Consider the following 16,864-nt stretch of genomic DNA (forward strand, 5'->3'; position numbering starts at 1 on the left):
GCCCCGTCCCTGCCCCTCGCACCCGCTCCCTGTGCCCTGTGCGGGGCCAGCCTGCTGCCCTCCGCCACGGCCCCCTCCGTGGGGGGGCATCGCCGCCAGCCACAGGCACCCGAGGGCCCTGCCCGGCTCTGCTGCCTGCGCCGTGCCCCCGCGGGGATGCTGGCTGGCGGCTTCCCCGCGGTTCTGAGCTGGGGTGCTGAGCCCCCTCTGGTGCGCAGAGGGGCCTTTCCTGCCTGGTGCAGGACCCGTCCCCATGGGGGATGCGACAGCGTCACCTGTGCCAGCAGCCCCCGCCCGCCCCACAGCCCCACCTGTTAGAACGGCGCAGGGGTGGCTCTGCCCGGCGCAGCCAGAGTCCGGGACCCTTCGGGTCTCCCGGTTTGCCGCAGCCAGGGGTGAATCCACGGTCACTCTCCGCCCTGGGCTTTCCCTCTGCCTGCAGCTTTCGGCACAGGCTGTGCTGCCACGCTCCCCGCAGCCCTGGCTGTGCTCTGCCTGCCGCGTCGGCATGGCTGCAGCCGCTCGGCATCGCGAGCCCCCTTCTGCCCTCCTCCTTGCAGCCCCCGACAGGGACTCACCTTAAACTCCATGCTCTTGCCTGTTTGCTTTTTCATCCCCAGTGCCCTCCCTTGAAGGGCAAAGTCCAACGCATCCTGCACTGGGCCTGGAAGGAGCCGCCGGCCGCCCCGCTCCCACCTGTGCTGCCCGCTCCGGACGCGGAGCTGGCTCTGCCCCCGCCGAAGGTGCTGGAGGGGATCCCAGAGCGCGAGTTCTTCGTGAAGTGGGCAGGCCTCTCCTACTGGCACTGCTCCTGGGTCAAGGAGCTGCAGGTGAGCCAGCGCGTCCTTGGCGTCGGCATTGTGCCCCTGCCCGGCCCGCGGGCTGAGCGCGGCTCCCTCCCGCCGCAGCTGGAGCTCTACCACACCGTGATGTACCGCAACTACCAACGGAAGAACGACATGGATGAGCCGCCGGCCTTCGACTACGGCTCTGGGGACGAGGACAGCCAGAGGGAGAAGCGGAAGAACAAAGACCCCCAGTACGCCAAGATGGAGGAGCGGTTCTACCGCTACGGCATCAAGCCCGAGTGGATGATGATCCACCGCATCCTGAACCACAGGTGAGGAGCCGCGTGCAGCGCGTGAACGCCTCAGAAGGCGCGTGCCAGGGTGCCCGAGCCCCCGGCAGTGCTGGTGCTGAGCGATGCCGTTGCGAGCCGGGGAGGGAGAGGGGAAGGACGAGCCCCGCCGCGCGTCCTGGGGCCCCGTGAGTTCTGCGGATGAGGCGTTGGGTGGCAGGTCTGCGCTCTCTGCGGGTTTCCCCTCCGCGTGCAGCTCTGCCACGGGGGGTTTGCACGGTTCGCTGAGCCTCTGGGACTGCCTGCTGCGGGATTCCTGCGTTGGCTGAGCTCTCCCTGCCAGCGCCGGGAAGTTCTGGCAAAGCCAAAATCTCGGGCTGGTGGGATTTCAGCTGCTGGCTTGTTTCGAGGTCTCTGTCGCCTTGGAGGTTGGCTCCGAGGTGAACCAAGGCCGGAGTGAATCAGTGCCTGCCTTATTTTCATTTCTGCTACGCTGCGTGTTAAAAACAGAGACAGCAGATTTTCCCAGAGGTGGATGCACAGTTGTTCCGCTGTTCCCAGACGTGCTTGGGTCCCCGTTACAGCCTCATAAATCTCTGCTGCAGCCCAGTGACGGGTCCGGCTTCCATCGCCTGTGCCCTGCGGCTGCTGCCGCTCGCCTGAGCCGCTGCGGGACAGCAGCCCGAGTCCGTGTGGATCATTTGTTCCCCTCGGAACCACACGGCCCCTCTGCACCGGCCTCAGGGACCTGCGTGCTGCACGTACCCGAGAGGCGCGGCGTTCCCAACGCCGACAGGGACAGTGCCCGGGGAGAGGGGTTTGAGCAGTGCCCGACTCCCTTATGAAGCCTTGACATCTGCGTTTCTTTTCTGTGGAAGAAATTTCCTGCGTACGAAATGTGCTGCGCAGATGGTTCTTTTACATCGAACAGCTAGAGATGAATTTTTGTTGAATTTCTACGTTTCAAGTGGCAACTCGAAATTTCAAGCGGCAACTGTGCTTGAAGGCTGCTTGGCAGGAAATAAATAACACTGCCTGGCTAATTTCCGTGGGAGTGTTCCATTGTCTGCTAAGAAGGCAAGGGTTTTTTCCTTGTAGGCGTATAATCGGACTCAGTAGTGTGTTTATTCATTTTTCAGTGGAAGCAAAACTTAAAGAGCAGTGAATGCTGGAGGAGAAAGAGGGTGAGCGCTGGTTCATCCAGGCCTGGGAAAACAGGAAAACGGGGTTGTTCGGTGGAATGGAAGAGCAGCCTTTAAAGCTTAATGATTTAACACACGCAGCAGGTTAACAGGCATTTCTGCAGCAAAGTGCTGATACTTTCGTTACGTTTTTCTGCCCCTGCCTGGGTGTTGTGGTCTGTGGGCAGAAGCAGAGGATGAAGCATCCAGGTTTGTGGAAGCAGGTTACAGCCAGCTGCTTCCCGGGGGTCGAGGGCCGTTTCACTGACAGGCTTTTCGTGCCCTGCGCTACAGCTTTGACAAGAAGGGCGACATCCATTACCTGATCAAGTGGAAAGACCTGCCGTACGACCAGTGCACCTGGGAGATCGACGAGATAGACATCCCCTACTACGAAAACCTCAAACACCTCTACTGGAACCACAGGTAGGAGCTGGGCAGAGCTGGGACGGCCTGCACAGGCGTTGGGGACGGCCGGGGGCTCGTCAGTGTGTCCCTCAGGAATGTGTGGGCACCGCTCGCAGGGACCTCTCTCCAGAGAGCAGTGGCCGAGCACTGTCGGAAAGCTGGGCCCTCCCGAAAGGCCGTTTCGGGGCTGCTGGACATCCGGCCGACCTGTTGTTTTCAGCCGGTGCTCCCCTTCCCCTGCGTTCAAGCTACTGAAATATTCCCGGTGTCCCTGCGCTTCTGGGTGGCTCCGTGGCGCTGCTGCCTGTCTGTTTTGGGGCAAAACCACAGTATTCCGATGAGATCGCTGTTCTTCGTTTTGGATGATGTTGTGTGGACTGTTGGGAGGGGAAAATTAACAAATGCTCCATGAGCGCCTGTGCTAATTGGGCCAGAAAAGCTCCCGCTGGGAAAAGGCAGTGGAGTTTGAGAGGGGTTTCTGTCCCTCGGCTTGGGGAGCGGGAGAGGAATGCCCGCCCGCCCTTTCCTGACGCGCACGGGCTGTTGCAGGGAGCTGATGCTGGGGGAGGACACGCGCCCTCTGAAGAAGCTGAACAAGAAAGGGAAAAAGCTGAAAGAGGAGAAGCTGGAAAAGCCTCCAGAAACGCCTCTGGTGGATGTGAGTAAGGACGGCAGAGACAGCGCTACGGTGTGCGAGCCCCGAGACGGGGAGGTCTGTCTGGCCCCCCATCCTGTTAGGTTTTTCTCCTCTAGTTCCTTTGGGTCCCTGTATTTTTTTCACTGAAAGCTCCGGGGTGGTTCCGCCGTAGGAGCCTGAGGGCTGGGCTGTGCCAGGGACCCCGCCTGCGCCCCTTTGGGGCGGTTCGGTGTCACGAGGCTGACGAGGGACGGGCTTGGCTGCAGAGGGAGGATGGGGAGTTGGTTCTCACGGCTTCGCATCGTGTCTCCCTCTTGTCAGCCGACGGTGAAGTTCGACAAGCAGCCGTGGTACATTGACGCCACGGGAGGCACGCTCCATCCTTACCAGCTGGAAGGGCTAAACTGGCTGAGGTTTTCCTGGGCCCAAGGGACGGATACGATCCTGGCCGACGAGATGGGGCTGGGGAAGACTGTGCAGACCATCGTGTTCTTGTACTCCCTGTACAAGGAGGTGGGCAGAGCATCCAGCAGTCCCCGAGGCGGCTGAAAGCTGCTCAGTGTGGGGAGAACAGCTCGGGCTTTGTCTCCCCGAGCAGGGCCACTCGAAGGGGCCGTATCTGGTCAGTGCCCCCCTCTCCACCATCATCAACTGGGAGCGTGAGTTTGAGATGTGGGCACCCGACTTCTACGTCGTGACCTACACGGGGGACAAAGAAAGCCGGTCGGTCATCCGGGAAAACGAGTTTTCTTTTGAAGACAACGCCATCCGGAGTGGAAAGAAGGTTTTCCGGATGAAGGTGGGAGCCAAGCCTGCGCACTACCCAGTACTTGCATCACCAGTGAGGAGGGGAGGGAGCAGGATTTGACCTGGAGAGGGGGAAGCTGGTGAGGTCCCTAATAGCTGTTTTCCAAAGAGGGAAGCTGGCAATGTTGCCAAATGCAGGAGGTTTGTGATGAGCTTTAAAGATTTCTGCCAGACCCTTTTCTGTTTCTGTAGCCCCCTGCTTAGTTCCAGCGTTCGGTCGGGTGTTGATTTTGTGCTGGCACGACTTGTGCCTCGGCTGCTGGCGCTCTGCAGTGCAGTCCCCCCCCTTTTCTCCCTGGGTCACGTACAGCAGCAGCAAAAGTGGAGGCCGTCCCTTTCCCTGCCCTCATCCTGGCTGTTCTCTCCCCCTGCTCCTCCAGAAGGAAGCCCAGATCAAGTTCCACGTCCTGCTCACCTCCTACGAGCTGATCACCATTGACCAGGCGGTGCTGGGCTCCATCGAGTGGGCCTGTCTGGTGGTGGATGAAGCGCACAGGCTGAAGAACAACCAGTCCAAAGTAGGTAGCGGATGCTGGCGAGCGATTTTTGTGCTGCGGCCGGTGCCACAAAGATAGGACACACTGTGCTGCTCTGAGCTTTCCTCCCTGGGAGCTGAAAGATGTCCTCACCTCGCACAGGCTCTGCCTGGGACCCGCGGCTCGGTGGATTTGCTCTCTTTAACATCCTCTGGCATTAAAAATCCTTCAGTAGGGGAGGAGGCAGCAGCCTGGCTGCCTGCCCGGCAGCCTGACAGCGCTTGGATGGGCTGTCACGGAGGGGAATGGAGCCCTCGCTTTCCTCTCCCCTTGACCTGAGGCTAAATGCAGCCTCTAGCCCCTGGGGCCTTCACGCAGTCCTCGGTGTGGCCGAGGAGTTGGGGGTTGCTGCCTATGCTCGAGGGGATGGCTCGGAGCAGGATGTGCAGGCTGCAGTCCGGCTCCACGCGCCCGGGGTGGGGGGGAGGTCGCTGCCAGGTTCCGCAGAGTCCCCAGCTGAGTGATCGGCTCCTTGGAGCCCTTTGCACCAACCTTGTTTCTTTTCCCAGTTCTTTAGAGTATTAAATAGCTACAAGATCGATTACAAGCTGCTACTCACCGGGACTCCGCTCCAGAACAACTTGGAAGAGCTCTTCCACCTCCTCAATTTCCTGACTCCCGAGAGGTTTAAGTAAGTTCCACTAGTTCCCCTCCCCAAAAAGGGGGAGAAGCTGGGACCCAGCCGGCACCACAGCTTGTTCCCCAGGGCTGCTGCTGGTGTGGGGGTGCCTGGATCCAGTTACTGCTGTGCCAGTGTCCCCAGTCTGCGCCGCAGGCAGACAGCAAAACGCATCGCCCCCGCGGCTACACGCACGTTTTACATAACCCCACGTTTATTCCCGTGGGCGGCTACTTCTGGGATCCTGGGGTAGCTGTTGCCTTGCTGTCGGTCAGGGGATTTGTGAGCAAGGAACTGGAACCTGCCTCCTTGTCCCTCTCTGAGGGGACAGAGGGGCTTTAGGAACTTGTTCAGACCTTGTATTAATGCATTTAGTGCGGATTTCCCCTCGGCAGCTCCTCGATCTGGCTTCTGCTCTGCTCGGGAGCAGGCAGGGGCTGTTACCTCATCCTGCACCGTCGGAGCTCTGCCCTTGTTTTTAAGCCATTAAGATACAGATTCCTCCGCCCTCCTGTGTCCCGTCTGGCTCAGCACTGTCTGGTTCTGGCTGCTTTCACAGTAACCTGGAGGGGTTCCTGGAGGAGTTTGCAGACATCTCCAAGGAGGACCAGATCAAAAAGCTCCACGATCTGCTGGGGCCCCACATGCTGCGGCGGCTCAAGGCGGACGTCTTCAAGAACATGCCGGCCAAGACGGAGCTGATCGTGCGAGTGGAGCTGAGCCAGATGCAGAAGTGAGTTGTTCCAGGAGCTGGCTGGCTCCCCTGCGCCCGCCTCGTCTGCAGCGCGGCGGGGTGTCAGCGGGGCGTCCCGCTGTCCTGGGGCCTGCTGCGGAAAGAGCCGGAGCGCTTTCTGTCTCACTGGGGAGCGCCTTCAGCCTGGTTAAACTGGGCTCTGTGCAGGCCTGGCTGCTCAGCGGGGAGTGTTCAGTGCGTGGCAGGCTGTCAGCGTGGCTCTGCTAGTTCTGGGGGTGCAGAGAAAACTGAGCCTGAACCCCCTTCTCCTGTCGGGGCACCAGCCCATGCTGTCAGCTCACCCAGAGCATCGCTGTGGCCCCGGGGCGCTTGCTCAGCTCCCTTGGGTTTGGGCTGAGCTCAGCTTCAGCAGCATCTTCTGCCGAGACCGGGGAAGGGCACGGCGCGTCCTCCCGGCACGGTGGGGCTGGGCTGGGTTTACACCCTGCGGCAGGAAGCGTTCCTGGCCGCTGTGCTCCCGAGTCCGTCCTGCTTACAGGGGACAAACGAATAAACCCGGCCCCAGGCTGAGGGTGCCAGACTGTTGCTTTTGAAAACGTCCAAACATCCCCCATGAAGCTCCAGTGACACACGTGGGGTTTAATTCAGTGCTGTCCTGTTTCTGCCAGTCCCACATCTGGCTGAATTAACGGGGTGTCTGTCCCATCCCCCTTCCTGCAGGAAATACTACAAATTCATCCTGACGAGGAATTTCGAAGCCCTGAATTCGAAAGGTGGTGGGAACCAGGTCTCGCTGCTCAACATCATGATGGACCTGAAGAAGTGCTGTAACCACCCGTACCTCTTCCCCGTGGCGGCGGTGGTACGTCCGCTGTGTTTGTGCCGTGGAGATGTTGCTCAGGCCGTCGGTGGGGGCTGTTTCCATGATCCTGCCTTGGTTAATGGTGTGGGTTTTCACACAAGTGGTTTCGTACAAGGATTTTGTCTTTGAAATGCACGCGATGCCTCGGTGACGTTAGCGCGTGTTGCCCTGGAAGAGGCTAACCAGGATGCCTTCACAGGAGGCCCCGGTTCTGCCCAACGGATCCTACGATGGGAATTCTTTGGTCAAATCTTCTGGGAAACTGATGCTGCTCCAAAAGATGCTGAAGAAGTTACGGGATGGGGGTCACAGAGTTCTGATCTTCTCCCAGGTGAGTGTAGGGAAGGATTAATCATACATTTTGAAAGGATTTTTTTGGTTCCGAGTGAGGATTTTGTGCTGGGAACAGATAGAGGTAGGTGGAAGGGCTGGGGGCAGCTTATCCCCCAGCCAGCAAGGCTGCTGGGGCAGCTGGGGCGGATGGGCCATGTCCCAGCTCTCCCGAGGGCGCGTCTGTCGTGTTGAAAACCTCTCTTACTGCGGATGAAGGGGAGCTGTAACCCCTTCAACCCGGGCAGGGGCCCGGCCAGGGCAGGTTCCAGGGGGGCGCGGGGAGCCAGCCCGTGCAGAGCCCCTCGTGCCAGGGTCGCTTTGCCCGTGCAGATGACAAAGATGCTGGACTTGCTGGAGGATTTCCTGGAGTACGAAGGCTACAAGTACGAGCGGATAGACGGGGGCATCACCGGCGGCCTGCGCCAGGAGGCCATAGACAGGTTTAACGGTACTCACGTTTCTGCCTCGCCGAGGAGAGGGCGCAGGGCGGGTTGGCGGCATGGGGGGGTGACTGGGCCCCGGAGCCCCCGCTTGACCCCAGGGTGTTGCCTGTGTGTCGGTTGGGCCACGCTGGCTGGTCCAGCTCGTTGGTGAGCCCTCGAGCTGTGTCCCACAGCGAGCCCGGAGCGTGCCAGCGGCCGGCTGCCTGGTCTGAGGGGCTCCAGCCTTTCCCTTCAAGGCCTCGGTAGACGGCAGAGCCTCCCCGCCAGCTCGGGAGCTGCATTTTCTCCAGTAACGGGCTCCCAGGGAACGATGTGTTTTCACTCCTTGCCTTGCCTGTTGCTTGTTGGCTTAGACCGACGGTTCCCGCTGCTTTATCCCTGAAGCGTGGTACTGCACCTTTCCATGTAAGCTGGGCTCCTTTCTGTCTCACTGTTTGCCACCTGTGGGTTTGTCTTTCTCAGCTCCTGGTGCTCAGCAGTTCTGCTTTCTCCTCTCTACCCGCGCCGGCGGTCTGGGCATAAACCTTGCTACGGCCGACACAGTCATTATTTATGATTCTGACTGGAATCCCCACAATGACATCCAGGTTTCTGACTTTTCTTTCTCCTTCTTGTATAGTAAGTACCTCTGTGGCTTTGCCCACTGTTTGCACACCCTGCACAGGGAAGTTGGTCTCTCTCTTGAGAGAGAGCTGCCGACCCTTTCTGCAGGGTTTACGGGGAGTGTTTCTGCTCAGGAGCCCCCTTCTTGCATCCACCAGCCTCACCCTGGCCTGTCTGTGGTGTGGGAGAGACCCGGCACATAAAACCGGCTCTCTTCTGTGGGCTTCTCACTTTCTCCTGCTGCCTGTTCACAACCGAGTGTCCCCTCCTCTTCTGGGGAGCTTCCACTTGCATTTCCAAAAGCCCGGGGCAGACCCTAAAGCTCAGGACTGACGCCAGCGGGGAGTGACGGCCGGCTCATCCCGGTGCCGCCCTCAACAGCTTCGTTCTCTGCCTGCAGGCGTTCAGCAGAGCTCACCGCATCGGGCAGAACAAGAAGGTGATGATCTACCGCTTCGTGACCAGAGCCTCTGTTGAAGAGCGCATCACCCAGGTGGCCAAAAGGAAGATGATGCTCACCCACCTCGTGGTCCGCCCGGGGCTCGGCTCCAAGTCGGGCTCCATGACCAAGCAAGAGCTGGACGACATCCTCAAGTTTGGGACAGAAGAGCTCTTCAAGGATGACGTGGAAGGTGAGGCCGGGAAGGCGCTGGGGGCGCTCTGCGTGCGGCAGGGCCCTCCCGGCACGGCAGGGCTCATTCTCCTCCTCTTGCCCCTGCAGGCATGGTGTCCCAGGGGCAGCGGATCACCATGCCGGATGCTGTCACCCCTTTCTCTGACACGCTGTCGTCCAAGGGCGGTGCGGTGACTCCCGGCATGAAAAAAAAGCACGGTGGCACCCCACCAGGTGCGTAGCCCCCCTTGTTGGGGTGACCCGTCCCCTGCCCTGGCCCTGCACCCAACCTGAGCTGGCCAGGCTCTGGGTGTGGGCTGTCTGTGATCTGTGCTTCCGTCCCCCTCGCTGTGCTCTCCAGGTGACAACAAGGACGTGGATGACAGCAGCGTGATCCACTACGACGACGCTGCCATCTCCAAGCTTCTGGACCGAAACCAGGATGCGACTGATGACACAGAGCTGCAGAACATGAACGAGTATCTCAGCTCCTTTAAAGTGGCCCAGTATGTTGTGAGAGAAGAGGACGGTGTGGTAATGTGATTAGTATCCTGTCTTACAATCCCACCTCTTTGTACGTCCCTCTGTGTTCCCTCCGCTCCCTTTCCTCTTGCTGCGAGTGTCTCGGCGCGGGGCAGGGCTCCTCCCTGCTCTCTGCGGCTGCTGTGGGTTGTTCCAGACCTCGGGGGGTCCCCGGGCAGGGGAAGCTCAGTCCTTCGCCCTGTGCAGCCCAGGGTGCGAGCTGGGCCCTGTCCCGCTTGGCACGGGGCCTCATTCCCATCGGAGCATCCGTAGGCACCGTCCGTCTGTCTGAAGGCCCGTCCCCGGCAGCCGGGCCAGGGCCACGGCGCTGCCGATGTACCGCGCCGCTGTGGGTTGTTTTCCCAGTAGCCAATGGATTTATTTCCTTCACCCGGTGCTGGGGCTGACTGCAGGCCGCTGCTCTGGGGGTCCCTGCAGACCTGTAGCTTCTCCCTCGGTGGGAGCGCGGGCGCCGCAGGGCGGGATGGGCAACGGCGTGCGGAGCAGCTCTGGGTGGGAGCTTCTCTCAGCCCTCTGACAACCCCGCGCCGAGCTCAGGGTGTCTGGGCAAAGACCCAGGAGCCAAATTCCAGCCAGTGGCTCGGTGCCCTCCCCGCTCCCTGCAGTGCCGGCGGAGCGGAGGCAGCGGGGCGGCGCGGGCAGGTCTGTGGCTGCCCTGTCTCAGGCCTCTCGCTTTGCAGGAGGAGGTGGAGCGTGAGATCATCAAGCAAGAGGAGAACGTGGACCCCGACTACTGGGAGAAGTTGCTGCGGCACCACTACGAGCAGCAGCAGGAGGATCTGGCCAGGAACTTGGGGAAAGGGAAGAGAATCCGCAAGCAGGTCAACTACAACGACGCCTCGCAGGAGGACCAAGGTACGGTGGCGGGCGCTGGGCTCCCGGCCGGGCTCGGGGCGGGCGGGCTCGGGAGAGCAGCACAGACGGTCCCCGACGGACGTGCTGGCTGAGCCGCTGTTTCTCTGCAGTTTGGGAGGCTGCGTGGCTCGTACTTCCCAGATCCTAATCTTTCCACGATAGAAATTCTCCAAAGATTTTTTTCTTTTTATTTTGTGGTCTGTAAACTGTTTTTGCCAGAGGAATTTAGGAGAAACATGTCTGTGGGCAAAACGTTTTAAATTGGGTTTTTTCTGTGTAAGAGAATACTGATTTTGGAAAATGTGAGGATGCGATTTCCTGCTTGTGTCCTCCTCTGGCTGCCTGGCAGCGGGCGCCTGTTGCAGCTGCGGACGGGCTCTCGCCGTGTCCCTCCGGGGCAGGGTCCCCCTGCTCGGGCACTTCTAACCCGGCCTCCCTCGCCGTCTGTAGAGTGGCAAGACGAGCTCTCTGACAACCAGTCGGAGTACTCCATCGGCTCCGAGGATGAGGATGAAGACTTTGAAGAGAGGCCAGAAGGTCAGAGTGAGTTAATGCGTTTGATGCTCCACGGGATTTTGCTCTGCGGGAAGCCCCTGGCCCTCAGGTGCAGCAGGAACGTTGGGGCTGGAGGGACCAGCATGCGGCTGGGCCTGTGCTCCGGGGGAGGTGGCCCCACCGGCCTGCAGGCGAACCAGTTCCCAGGCCAGGGAAGGCAACCAGCTGCTTCCTTCACTGGCCACTGCAGGACCTCAGTCCGGAGCGGGGGGACGGCAGGAGGACAGGGCAGGGTGAGGGCAGGAAGGGAGGCTGGAGGGGGGGTGGAAGTGACTCTGCAGCCTGGGCGGCCGCTCGGCCCCGGTTCTGCTCCCGTCCGAGGTGGGGGGAGGCTTTGGGGCACTCTGGGTCCGACCGTCACCAGGGTTGCTTGGCTCTAGGTGGCCGCAGACAGTCCCGGAGGCAGCTGAAGAGTGACCGGGACAAGCCTCTCCCTCCTTTGCTGGCAAGAGTTGGGGGGAATATCGAGGTGAGGCTGAGGAATACGGAGGTGTCCGACCCCGCCGGAGCACGAGCGGTGCGGGTGTGCCAGGGCTGCCCTGGGCTGCTCCGGGCCGTCCCCGGCGCGTCAGGCCTGGCCCGGGATTGCAGCACCTCCGCTCCCCGCAGGTCCTCGGCTTCAACGCCCGCCAGCGCAAGGCTTTCCTGAACGCCATCATGCGCTGGGGCATGCCGCCCCAGGACGCCTTCAACTCCCACTGGCTGGTCCGGGATCTGCGAGGGAAGAGCGAGAAGGAGTTCAGGTACGGGATGGGGGAGCTGCTGTCACTCTCTTTAGGATAGGCTGAATCTTTAGTCTAGGCCTGAGACTCTGCCCAGGGGCGAGAGCAGATGCTGCCGGGCTCGGCAGGGCGCCCGTGGGCCGGGCGGGGCTGAGGTCTGGCTTTCCCTCCGCAGGGCGTACGTGTCTCTCTTCATGCGACATTTGTGTGAACCGGGGGCAGATGGCGCCGAAACCTTTGCGGACGGCGTTCCCCGGGAGGGGCTGTCACGCCAGCACGTCCTGACTCGCATAGGCGTCATGTCACTAGTAAGGAAGAAGGTGGGTGAGTGAAGTTTTAAATCTGCTGTTTCAGGTGTGTTTTGCAGACGGGGGGGTTTCGCTGCCCCTCGCTGGGGATCCCCCCCTGAATCGATCTCCGTGCAGGTCTGGTTTTGTCATAAATGTATAGGGGACAGCAAACTGCCTCAGAGCTGCCGCTTCGCTCCCCGGGAGGGCGCGGCACAGGCGGGTGTTTAACAGTCCGGCTGGCAAAACAGAGAAATCGCGCTGGAGACTTGTCTGGTCTCGGAGCTGTAGCGTCGAATGTCCCTGGCCGGGGAGGGGCAGTCGCGATCCTGTGGCTTCGTGAATCCGCGGGTGCAGCAGCCGGAAGGCGCCAGAGCCGCCGCCGCTGTACGTGACTGGCTGGTGTGTGTCTGCCCCAGGTGCAGGAGTTCGAGCACGTCAACGGGAAGTACAGCACCCCGGATCTGATTCTTGAGGGCCCGGAGAGCAAGAAGTCCAGCGAGCTCGTGTCCTCGGATCCCAACACGCCTGTCCCGGCCAGCCCAGCGCAGATGCACACGGGAGCCGTGGGCCTCGCAGGTGGGAGAGCCGGGGCCGGCGGCCTTGGGCTGGCGCGGGAGGGGAGGGGGGCTACTGCAGCGGGAGGTCTGGCAAGTGTCTGCCTGCCCCGGCAGTGTGTGTGGCCCTTTGCGGCCCCCTCCATCGCCTCCTTGCTTGGCTGTTGCTACAGACAAAACAGAAACGCAGTTGGGGCTCCAGGAAGAGAAGGAGCTGGCAGAGCAGAAGAGCAGGAAGGTGTCTGACAGCCAGGTAGGGCGGTTCCCCTGGGAAACCTTCCTGGGAGCTCCCCGAGGGAAGGGGGGGCCGGGCTGACCCCGTGCGGGTGTTTCATGTTAAGGTGCCAGCGAGTGTTGAGAAGGTGGAAAACGAAGAGCACCCAGAAAGCTGCGACAGCAAAGAGAAACCGAGGGAGGAGAAGCAAGAGGAGAGTGAGAAGGCGGAGCCTTCTCCCAAGCCCCTGGTGAAAGGTGAGTCTCTGGCTCGGCTGAACGTGACGTCCGCGCACAGGCTCCGCTTTCAGCCACAGCTGGGGCTTCAGGGGGGCTCTGGCACCCAGCGGCGGCATCGGTTTGCGCCGGAGGAGTTGTGTGGAGGCTGGGGCGTGCACCCGAGCGGCCTCGGGTGCGCTGGTGCTCCTGGTGGGAGAGCGCTGCCTCTCTGGGAGGCTCCTCACTTGGGTCTTCTTTTCTCCATATCACTGTGGGAAACTGGAATGTCACAAGGTCCTGCAGAAATTCCTGAAAAAACAGCGGTTCCAGGTTGTAAATGATGAGAAATGGTAATTTTGGGGGGCATTTTCTGTTCCTAGCAATATGTTCCTCCAGATGTCTCAAGGAAGAGGGAAAGCTCAGTAAGTTTTCTGGATAAAATGCAGAAGAATGTTCAGTCTGAAGTTTTTTGAAGGCCTTGAATGTACAAACAATATAAGGGAAAGTCTCTCCAGGCAATAAGTTGTTCCCTGAAGAGCGTTTTTCAGGTCAAGCTTTTCTCATGTCCTTTTCCCTTCTGCAGATGAGGGGATTCAAGAGAAGGAGAAGCCTGTGGAGAAGCTGGAGCTGAACAGCAGCCCGGGGAAGGGGGAGGACAGAGAAGTCAAAACAGGTGAGGTGCGAGGAGGCTTTGGGGCGAGAAGGGCTGTGGAGGGTCTCCAGAGCTCCTGGCACAGCAGCGAGCAGGGTGGTGGCGAGGTTGCCCCTGCTTGCCCTGGCCGGCAGCTGCGGAGCCGCGAGCGGGCTGGTGGTGCTTCCAGCAGCGGCTTTGGGGGGTTCCTCTGGCAGCTGGCGGAGCGAGGACAACCCCGGTCGGTCTTTTGGCAGAGCGCGGTTAACAGGAGCCATTTCTTGTGTTTGCTGAGCAGAGGACGCCAAGGCGGAGGAGAAGGAGCAGAGCGAGGCTCAGCAAAACGGTGACAAAGAGGAAGAGGAGGATGGAAAGAAGGACGACAGAAACATCAACTTCCGCTTCATGTTCAACATCGCTGACGGTGGCTTCACAGGTGAGAGCGAGCGACGAGGCATCGGCCGCTTCCGCACGGAACCCCTGAGCCTGGGCAGAGGCTGCAGGCAGGGTGGTGCTTCACCTCACAGCGGCCCTCTTGGTTCCACACCGTGCCCGTGGCTGCCTGGGAGGTTTTGTCACTTGCCCTGCCTGCGCTGTGCGAGGTCCATGGCAGCCCCGCTGCCTGACCGGGCTGTCTCGCTTCTGCTTCCGCAGAGCTGCACACGCTGTGGCAGAACGAGGAGAGGGCTGCCCTCTCCTCCGGCAAGATCTACGACATCTGGCACCGCCGACACGACTACTGGCTGCTGGCGGGAATTGTCACGTACCCTGGGGCGGGGTGTGGGGAGGCAAGGGCGGGCGCTGGGGGGACGGTGCGGTGAGTGGGGGGCGTTTGGCGACGCGGGGTCGCTGCGGGGCGCTGGGCGCGCTGTCGGCTGGCCGGTTCTTGCCTTGACGCCCCCTCTGCACCAGCCACGGCTACGCCCGCTGGCAGGACATCCAGAACGACCCGCGGTACGTGATCCTGAACGAGCCCTTCAAGTCGGAGATCCACAAGGGGAACTACCTCGAGATGAAGAACAAGTTCCTTGCCCGGCGGTTCAAGGCGAGTGGCGGGTCCAGGTCCGCGGCGCGCGGGTCAGGGTTGGCTGCACCGGGCACTCTGCCCGCTCCCACACGGGCGCTGCTGTGGAAGTGCTGCCCAGGTCCCTCTCTGGGACACTTGGTGCCTGAACGGGAGAAGAAAATGAGGGCTAACCCTGTTCCCCTGGGAGGTTTTTGGGAGCGTGAGGAGCAGAGGCTCTGTTGGCGTGAAGTGCCCGGGCAGCTGGAGCCTGCGGAGCTGTAAACTGGAGCGGGGTCTGGTCCTGAATCCTTCCCTCCTTCCCCTCCCAGTTGCTGGAGCAGGCCCTGGTGATCGAGGAGCAGCTGCGCAGGGCTGCGTACCTCAACATGACCCAGGACCCCAGTCACCCGGCCATGGCCCTGAACGCCCGGCTGGCTGAAGTGGAGTGCCTTGCCGAGAGCCACCAGCATCTCTCCAAAGAGTCCCTGGCTGGGAACAAGCCTGCAAACGCCGTCCTGCACAAGGGTGTGTGTCTGCGTGGGGGGGCCGGAGCCTGCCTGGGGGCCAGGAGGGGATTCTGGACCGTGGGGAGGCCAGCGGGGGGGTTGTCCCCGTCTCTGCTGGCGGGGGCACCGGGGGTCTTTGCCATCGGCTTCCGGCTGCTGGAGCTCGCCCGTCACTGGGGCTGGGGGGTCCGGGGGTGCTCCCGCCTCTGCCGGGGGGTGCTGGCAGGTGTCCCCCTGCCCCAGCCTGAGCGCCGCCTCACTCCCCTCGCAGTGCTGAACCAGCTCGAGGAGCTGCTGAGCGACATGAAGGCCGACGTGACGCGCCTGCCCTCCATGCTGTCCCGCATCCCGCCCGTGGCCGCCCGCCTGCAGATGTCGGAGCGGAGCATCCTCAGCCGCTTGGCCACGCGCGGGGGGGACGCGGCCGCGCAGCAGGTCAGCGGGGACGGGGACACGGCCCCTGGCCGGGGCTGGCGGGGCCGTGGCTGCGGCTGTGGCTCAGTGGTTTTTCTCCCTCCTTTCCCTGCCCAGGGCTCCTTCGGCTCCTCCCAGATCTACAACAACAACTTCGGGCCGAATTTCCGAGGTCCCGGCCCGGGCGGGATCGTCAACTACAGCCAGATGCCGCTGGGACCATACGTGACCGGTGGGTCGGGAGTTCGAGCAGACGCTCCCGGGCGGAGAAATTCAGGGGGTAGATTTGGGTGGGCCGGGAGTGTCGCCGGAGGATGGCGGGTGAGTGCGGCCTCTCCTCTCTCTCCTCGCAGATATTTAGCCGTTCCCGCCGTTTCCCCCCACAGCTCCCGTTTCCAGCTGAGGTACGCCCGCGCTCGCTGCGTTTTGCTCTCGGGGGGGCCCGTGTGAGGGCTCGGCTCTGCACCGCCTCCCCGGTGTCTGGATGCAGCCTCTGGCTGCGGCGGCCGGATCCCTCCCCAGGGCTCTGGGGGGGTCGGCACCTTCCCCCCACCCCTCGCTCGGCCCGGGGAGGGCGCGGGGCCCGGCTGACGGCCGCTCTCCCCTCTCCTTGCAGCAGCCCCCGGGGCCGCAGGCTGGGGGAGCGGCGCGGCGGCGTTGCCTGCGTGGAAGAGGAGCTGCCGCCGGGCTCTCCCGCTTCGAGTGTGCTTCGACCGCTGCCGGCCCCGGCCCTGCCTGGGGCGCCGGGGATGGGGGGGTGCGTGTCCGTGTCCGTTTTTTTGCACTTTCTTCTTGAAGACTTGAAGGGTTTGTCTGGGCGAGGTGGGCTGAGCGGAGGAGGGGGGTCGAGTCACGGTGTTTCTGTCTGGTTTTATTGGCACGTGGGGCTGCGCCGGGGCCGAGCCGGCTCCCGCTCCCGAGCTTCCCTGTCCCCTCCGTTTCTGCGTCCTCGTGGTGTTTGAGCAAGTGCATGCCTGCTGCCTGCCTGCTGCCGGCCCGCCCGCTGCCGGCCCCTGCCTGCCCAGCCCTGCGGGGACCCTGGCACGGCGCCGGCAGCGGGGCGGGGGGTCCCGGTGTGCCGGGCTTGGGGTGACGCGGGTGGGCGGGAGGGGACGGCCGGAGCTGGGATGGGGACACCCGCCAGTGCGGTGACACCGACTGCGCCGCGGTGGCCCCCGGCAGCTGTAAGCGACGGCCCCGCCTTCGCCTCGTGCCCCGCGTGTCCCCGTGTCTGTTCTCGGTGTTTTAATAAATCCTTTGGGAAGGAGCTGGCGGTGAGCGGCAGTGGGGGGGGGTCTCACTGGGGGCGGGGGGGTCCTGGCTGCGGTCCTGGCCCCGTCCTGCATGCACACGTATGTGCACATGCACTTACATACATGTGCACAGACACATGGACGTGGGTGGGCGGGGTGTGCATACATGTAGATACATAGTGCAGTTTTCAGATGGGTGCGTGTGCACCCCCATGCACGGACGTTTATCTGCATCACCTACACGTGTGTGCATACGTGTCCCTGCAGGTCCCTGTCCATGTCTCTGGGG

General features: G+C 62.1%; 1 protein-coding gene across 9 annotated transcripts in view; it reads left to right on the plus strand.

The window, feature by feature from the left end:
• CHD5 (chromodomain helicase DNA binding protein 5) overlaps positions 1 to 16,127 on the plus strand; it is a 28,556-nt gene extending 12,429 nt beyond the window's left edge. For 6 of the 9 annotated variants that reach the window (XM_074848157.1, XM_074848158.1, XM_074848161.1 and 3 more), the window contains 33 exons: positions 621 to 830; positions 909 to 1,120; positions 2,554 to 2,685; positions 3,217 to 3,325; positions 3,626 to 3,817; positions 3,903 to 4,103; positions 4,492 to 4,629; positions 5,157 to 5,278; positions 5,826 to 5,999; positions 6,681 to 6,822; positions 7,022 to 7,153; positions 7,486 to 7,603; positions 8,061 to 8,185; positions 8,602 to 8,833; positions 8,923 to 9,048; positions 9,176 to 9,348; positions 10,038 to 10,212; positions 10,663 to 10,755; positions 11,148 to 11,236; positions 11,377 to 11,510; positions 11,665 to 11,809; positions 12,196 to 12,355; positions 12,507 to 12,586; positions 12,675 to 12,804; positions 13,349 to 13,438; positions 13,695 to 13,832; positions 14,051 to 14,159; positions 14,309 to 14,441; positions 14,732 to 14,927; positions 15,180 to 15,343; positions 15,440 to 15,554; positions 15,676 to 15,726; positions 15,939 to 16,127. In XM_074848157.1, the coding sequence (XP_074704258.1) occupies positions 621 to 830; positions 909 to 1,120; positions 2,554 to 2,685; positions 3,217 to 3,325; positions 3,626 to 3,817; positions 3,903 to 4,103; positions 4,492 to 4,629; positions 5,157 to 5,278; positions 5,826 to 5,999; positions 6,681 to 6,822; positions 7,022 to 7,153; positions 7,486 to 7,603; positions 8,061 to 8,185; positions 8,602 to 8,833; positions 8,923 to 9,048; positions 9,176 to 9,348; positions 10,038 to 10,212; positions 10,663 to 10,755; positions 11,148 to 11,236; positions 11,377 to 11,510; positions 11,665 to 11,809; positions 12,196 to 12,355; positions 12,507 to 12,586; positions 12,675 to 12,804; positions 13,349 to 13,438; positions 13,695 to 13,832; positions 14,051 to 14,159; positions 14,309 to 14,441; positions 14,732 to 14,927; positions 15,180 to 15,343; positions 15,440 to 15,554; positions 15,676 to 15,683 (4,497 nt within the window). In that variant the 3' untranslated portion in view covers positions 15,684 to 15,726; positions 15,939 to 16,127. Of the gene's footprint in view, positions 1 to 620; positions 831 to 908; positions 1,121 to 2,553; positions 2,686 to 3,216; positions 3,326 to 3,625; positions 3,818 to 3,902; positions 4,104 to 4,491; positions 4,630 to 5,156; positions 5,279 to 5,825; positions 6,000 to 6,680; positions 6,823 to 7,021; positions 7,154 to 7,485; positions 7,604 to 8,060; positions 8,186 to 8,601; positions 8,834 to 8,922; positions 9,049 to 9,175; positions 9,349 to 10,037; positions 10,213 to 10,662; positions 10,756 to 11,147; positions 11,237 to 11,376; positions 11,511 to 11,664; positions 11,810 to 12,195; positions 12,356 to 12,506; positions 12,587 to 12,674; positions 12,805 to 13,348; positions 13,439 to 13,694; positions 13,833 to 14,050; positions 14,160 to 14,308; positions 14,442 to 14,731; positions 14,928 to 15,179; positions 15,344 to 15,439; positions 15,555 to 15,675; positions 15,727 to 15,938 lie in introns of those variants that run through there. The other 3 variants (XM_074848159.1, XM_074848160.1, XR_012626097.1) reach the window with 3 other exon arrangements.
• The last annotated feature ends 737 nt before the right edge of the window (positions 16,128 to 16,864 follow it).

This window comes from Strix aluco, chromosome 22 (assembly GCF_031877795.1).
Source record: "Strix aluco isolate bStrAlu1 chromosome 22, bStrAlu1.hap1, whole genome shotgun sequence".
NCBI lineage: Eukaryota > Metazoa > Chordata > Aves > Strigiformes > Strigidae > Strix > Strix aluco.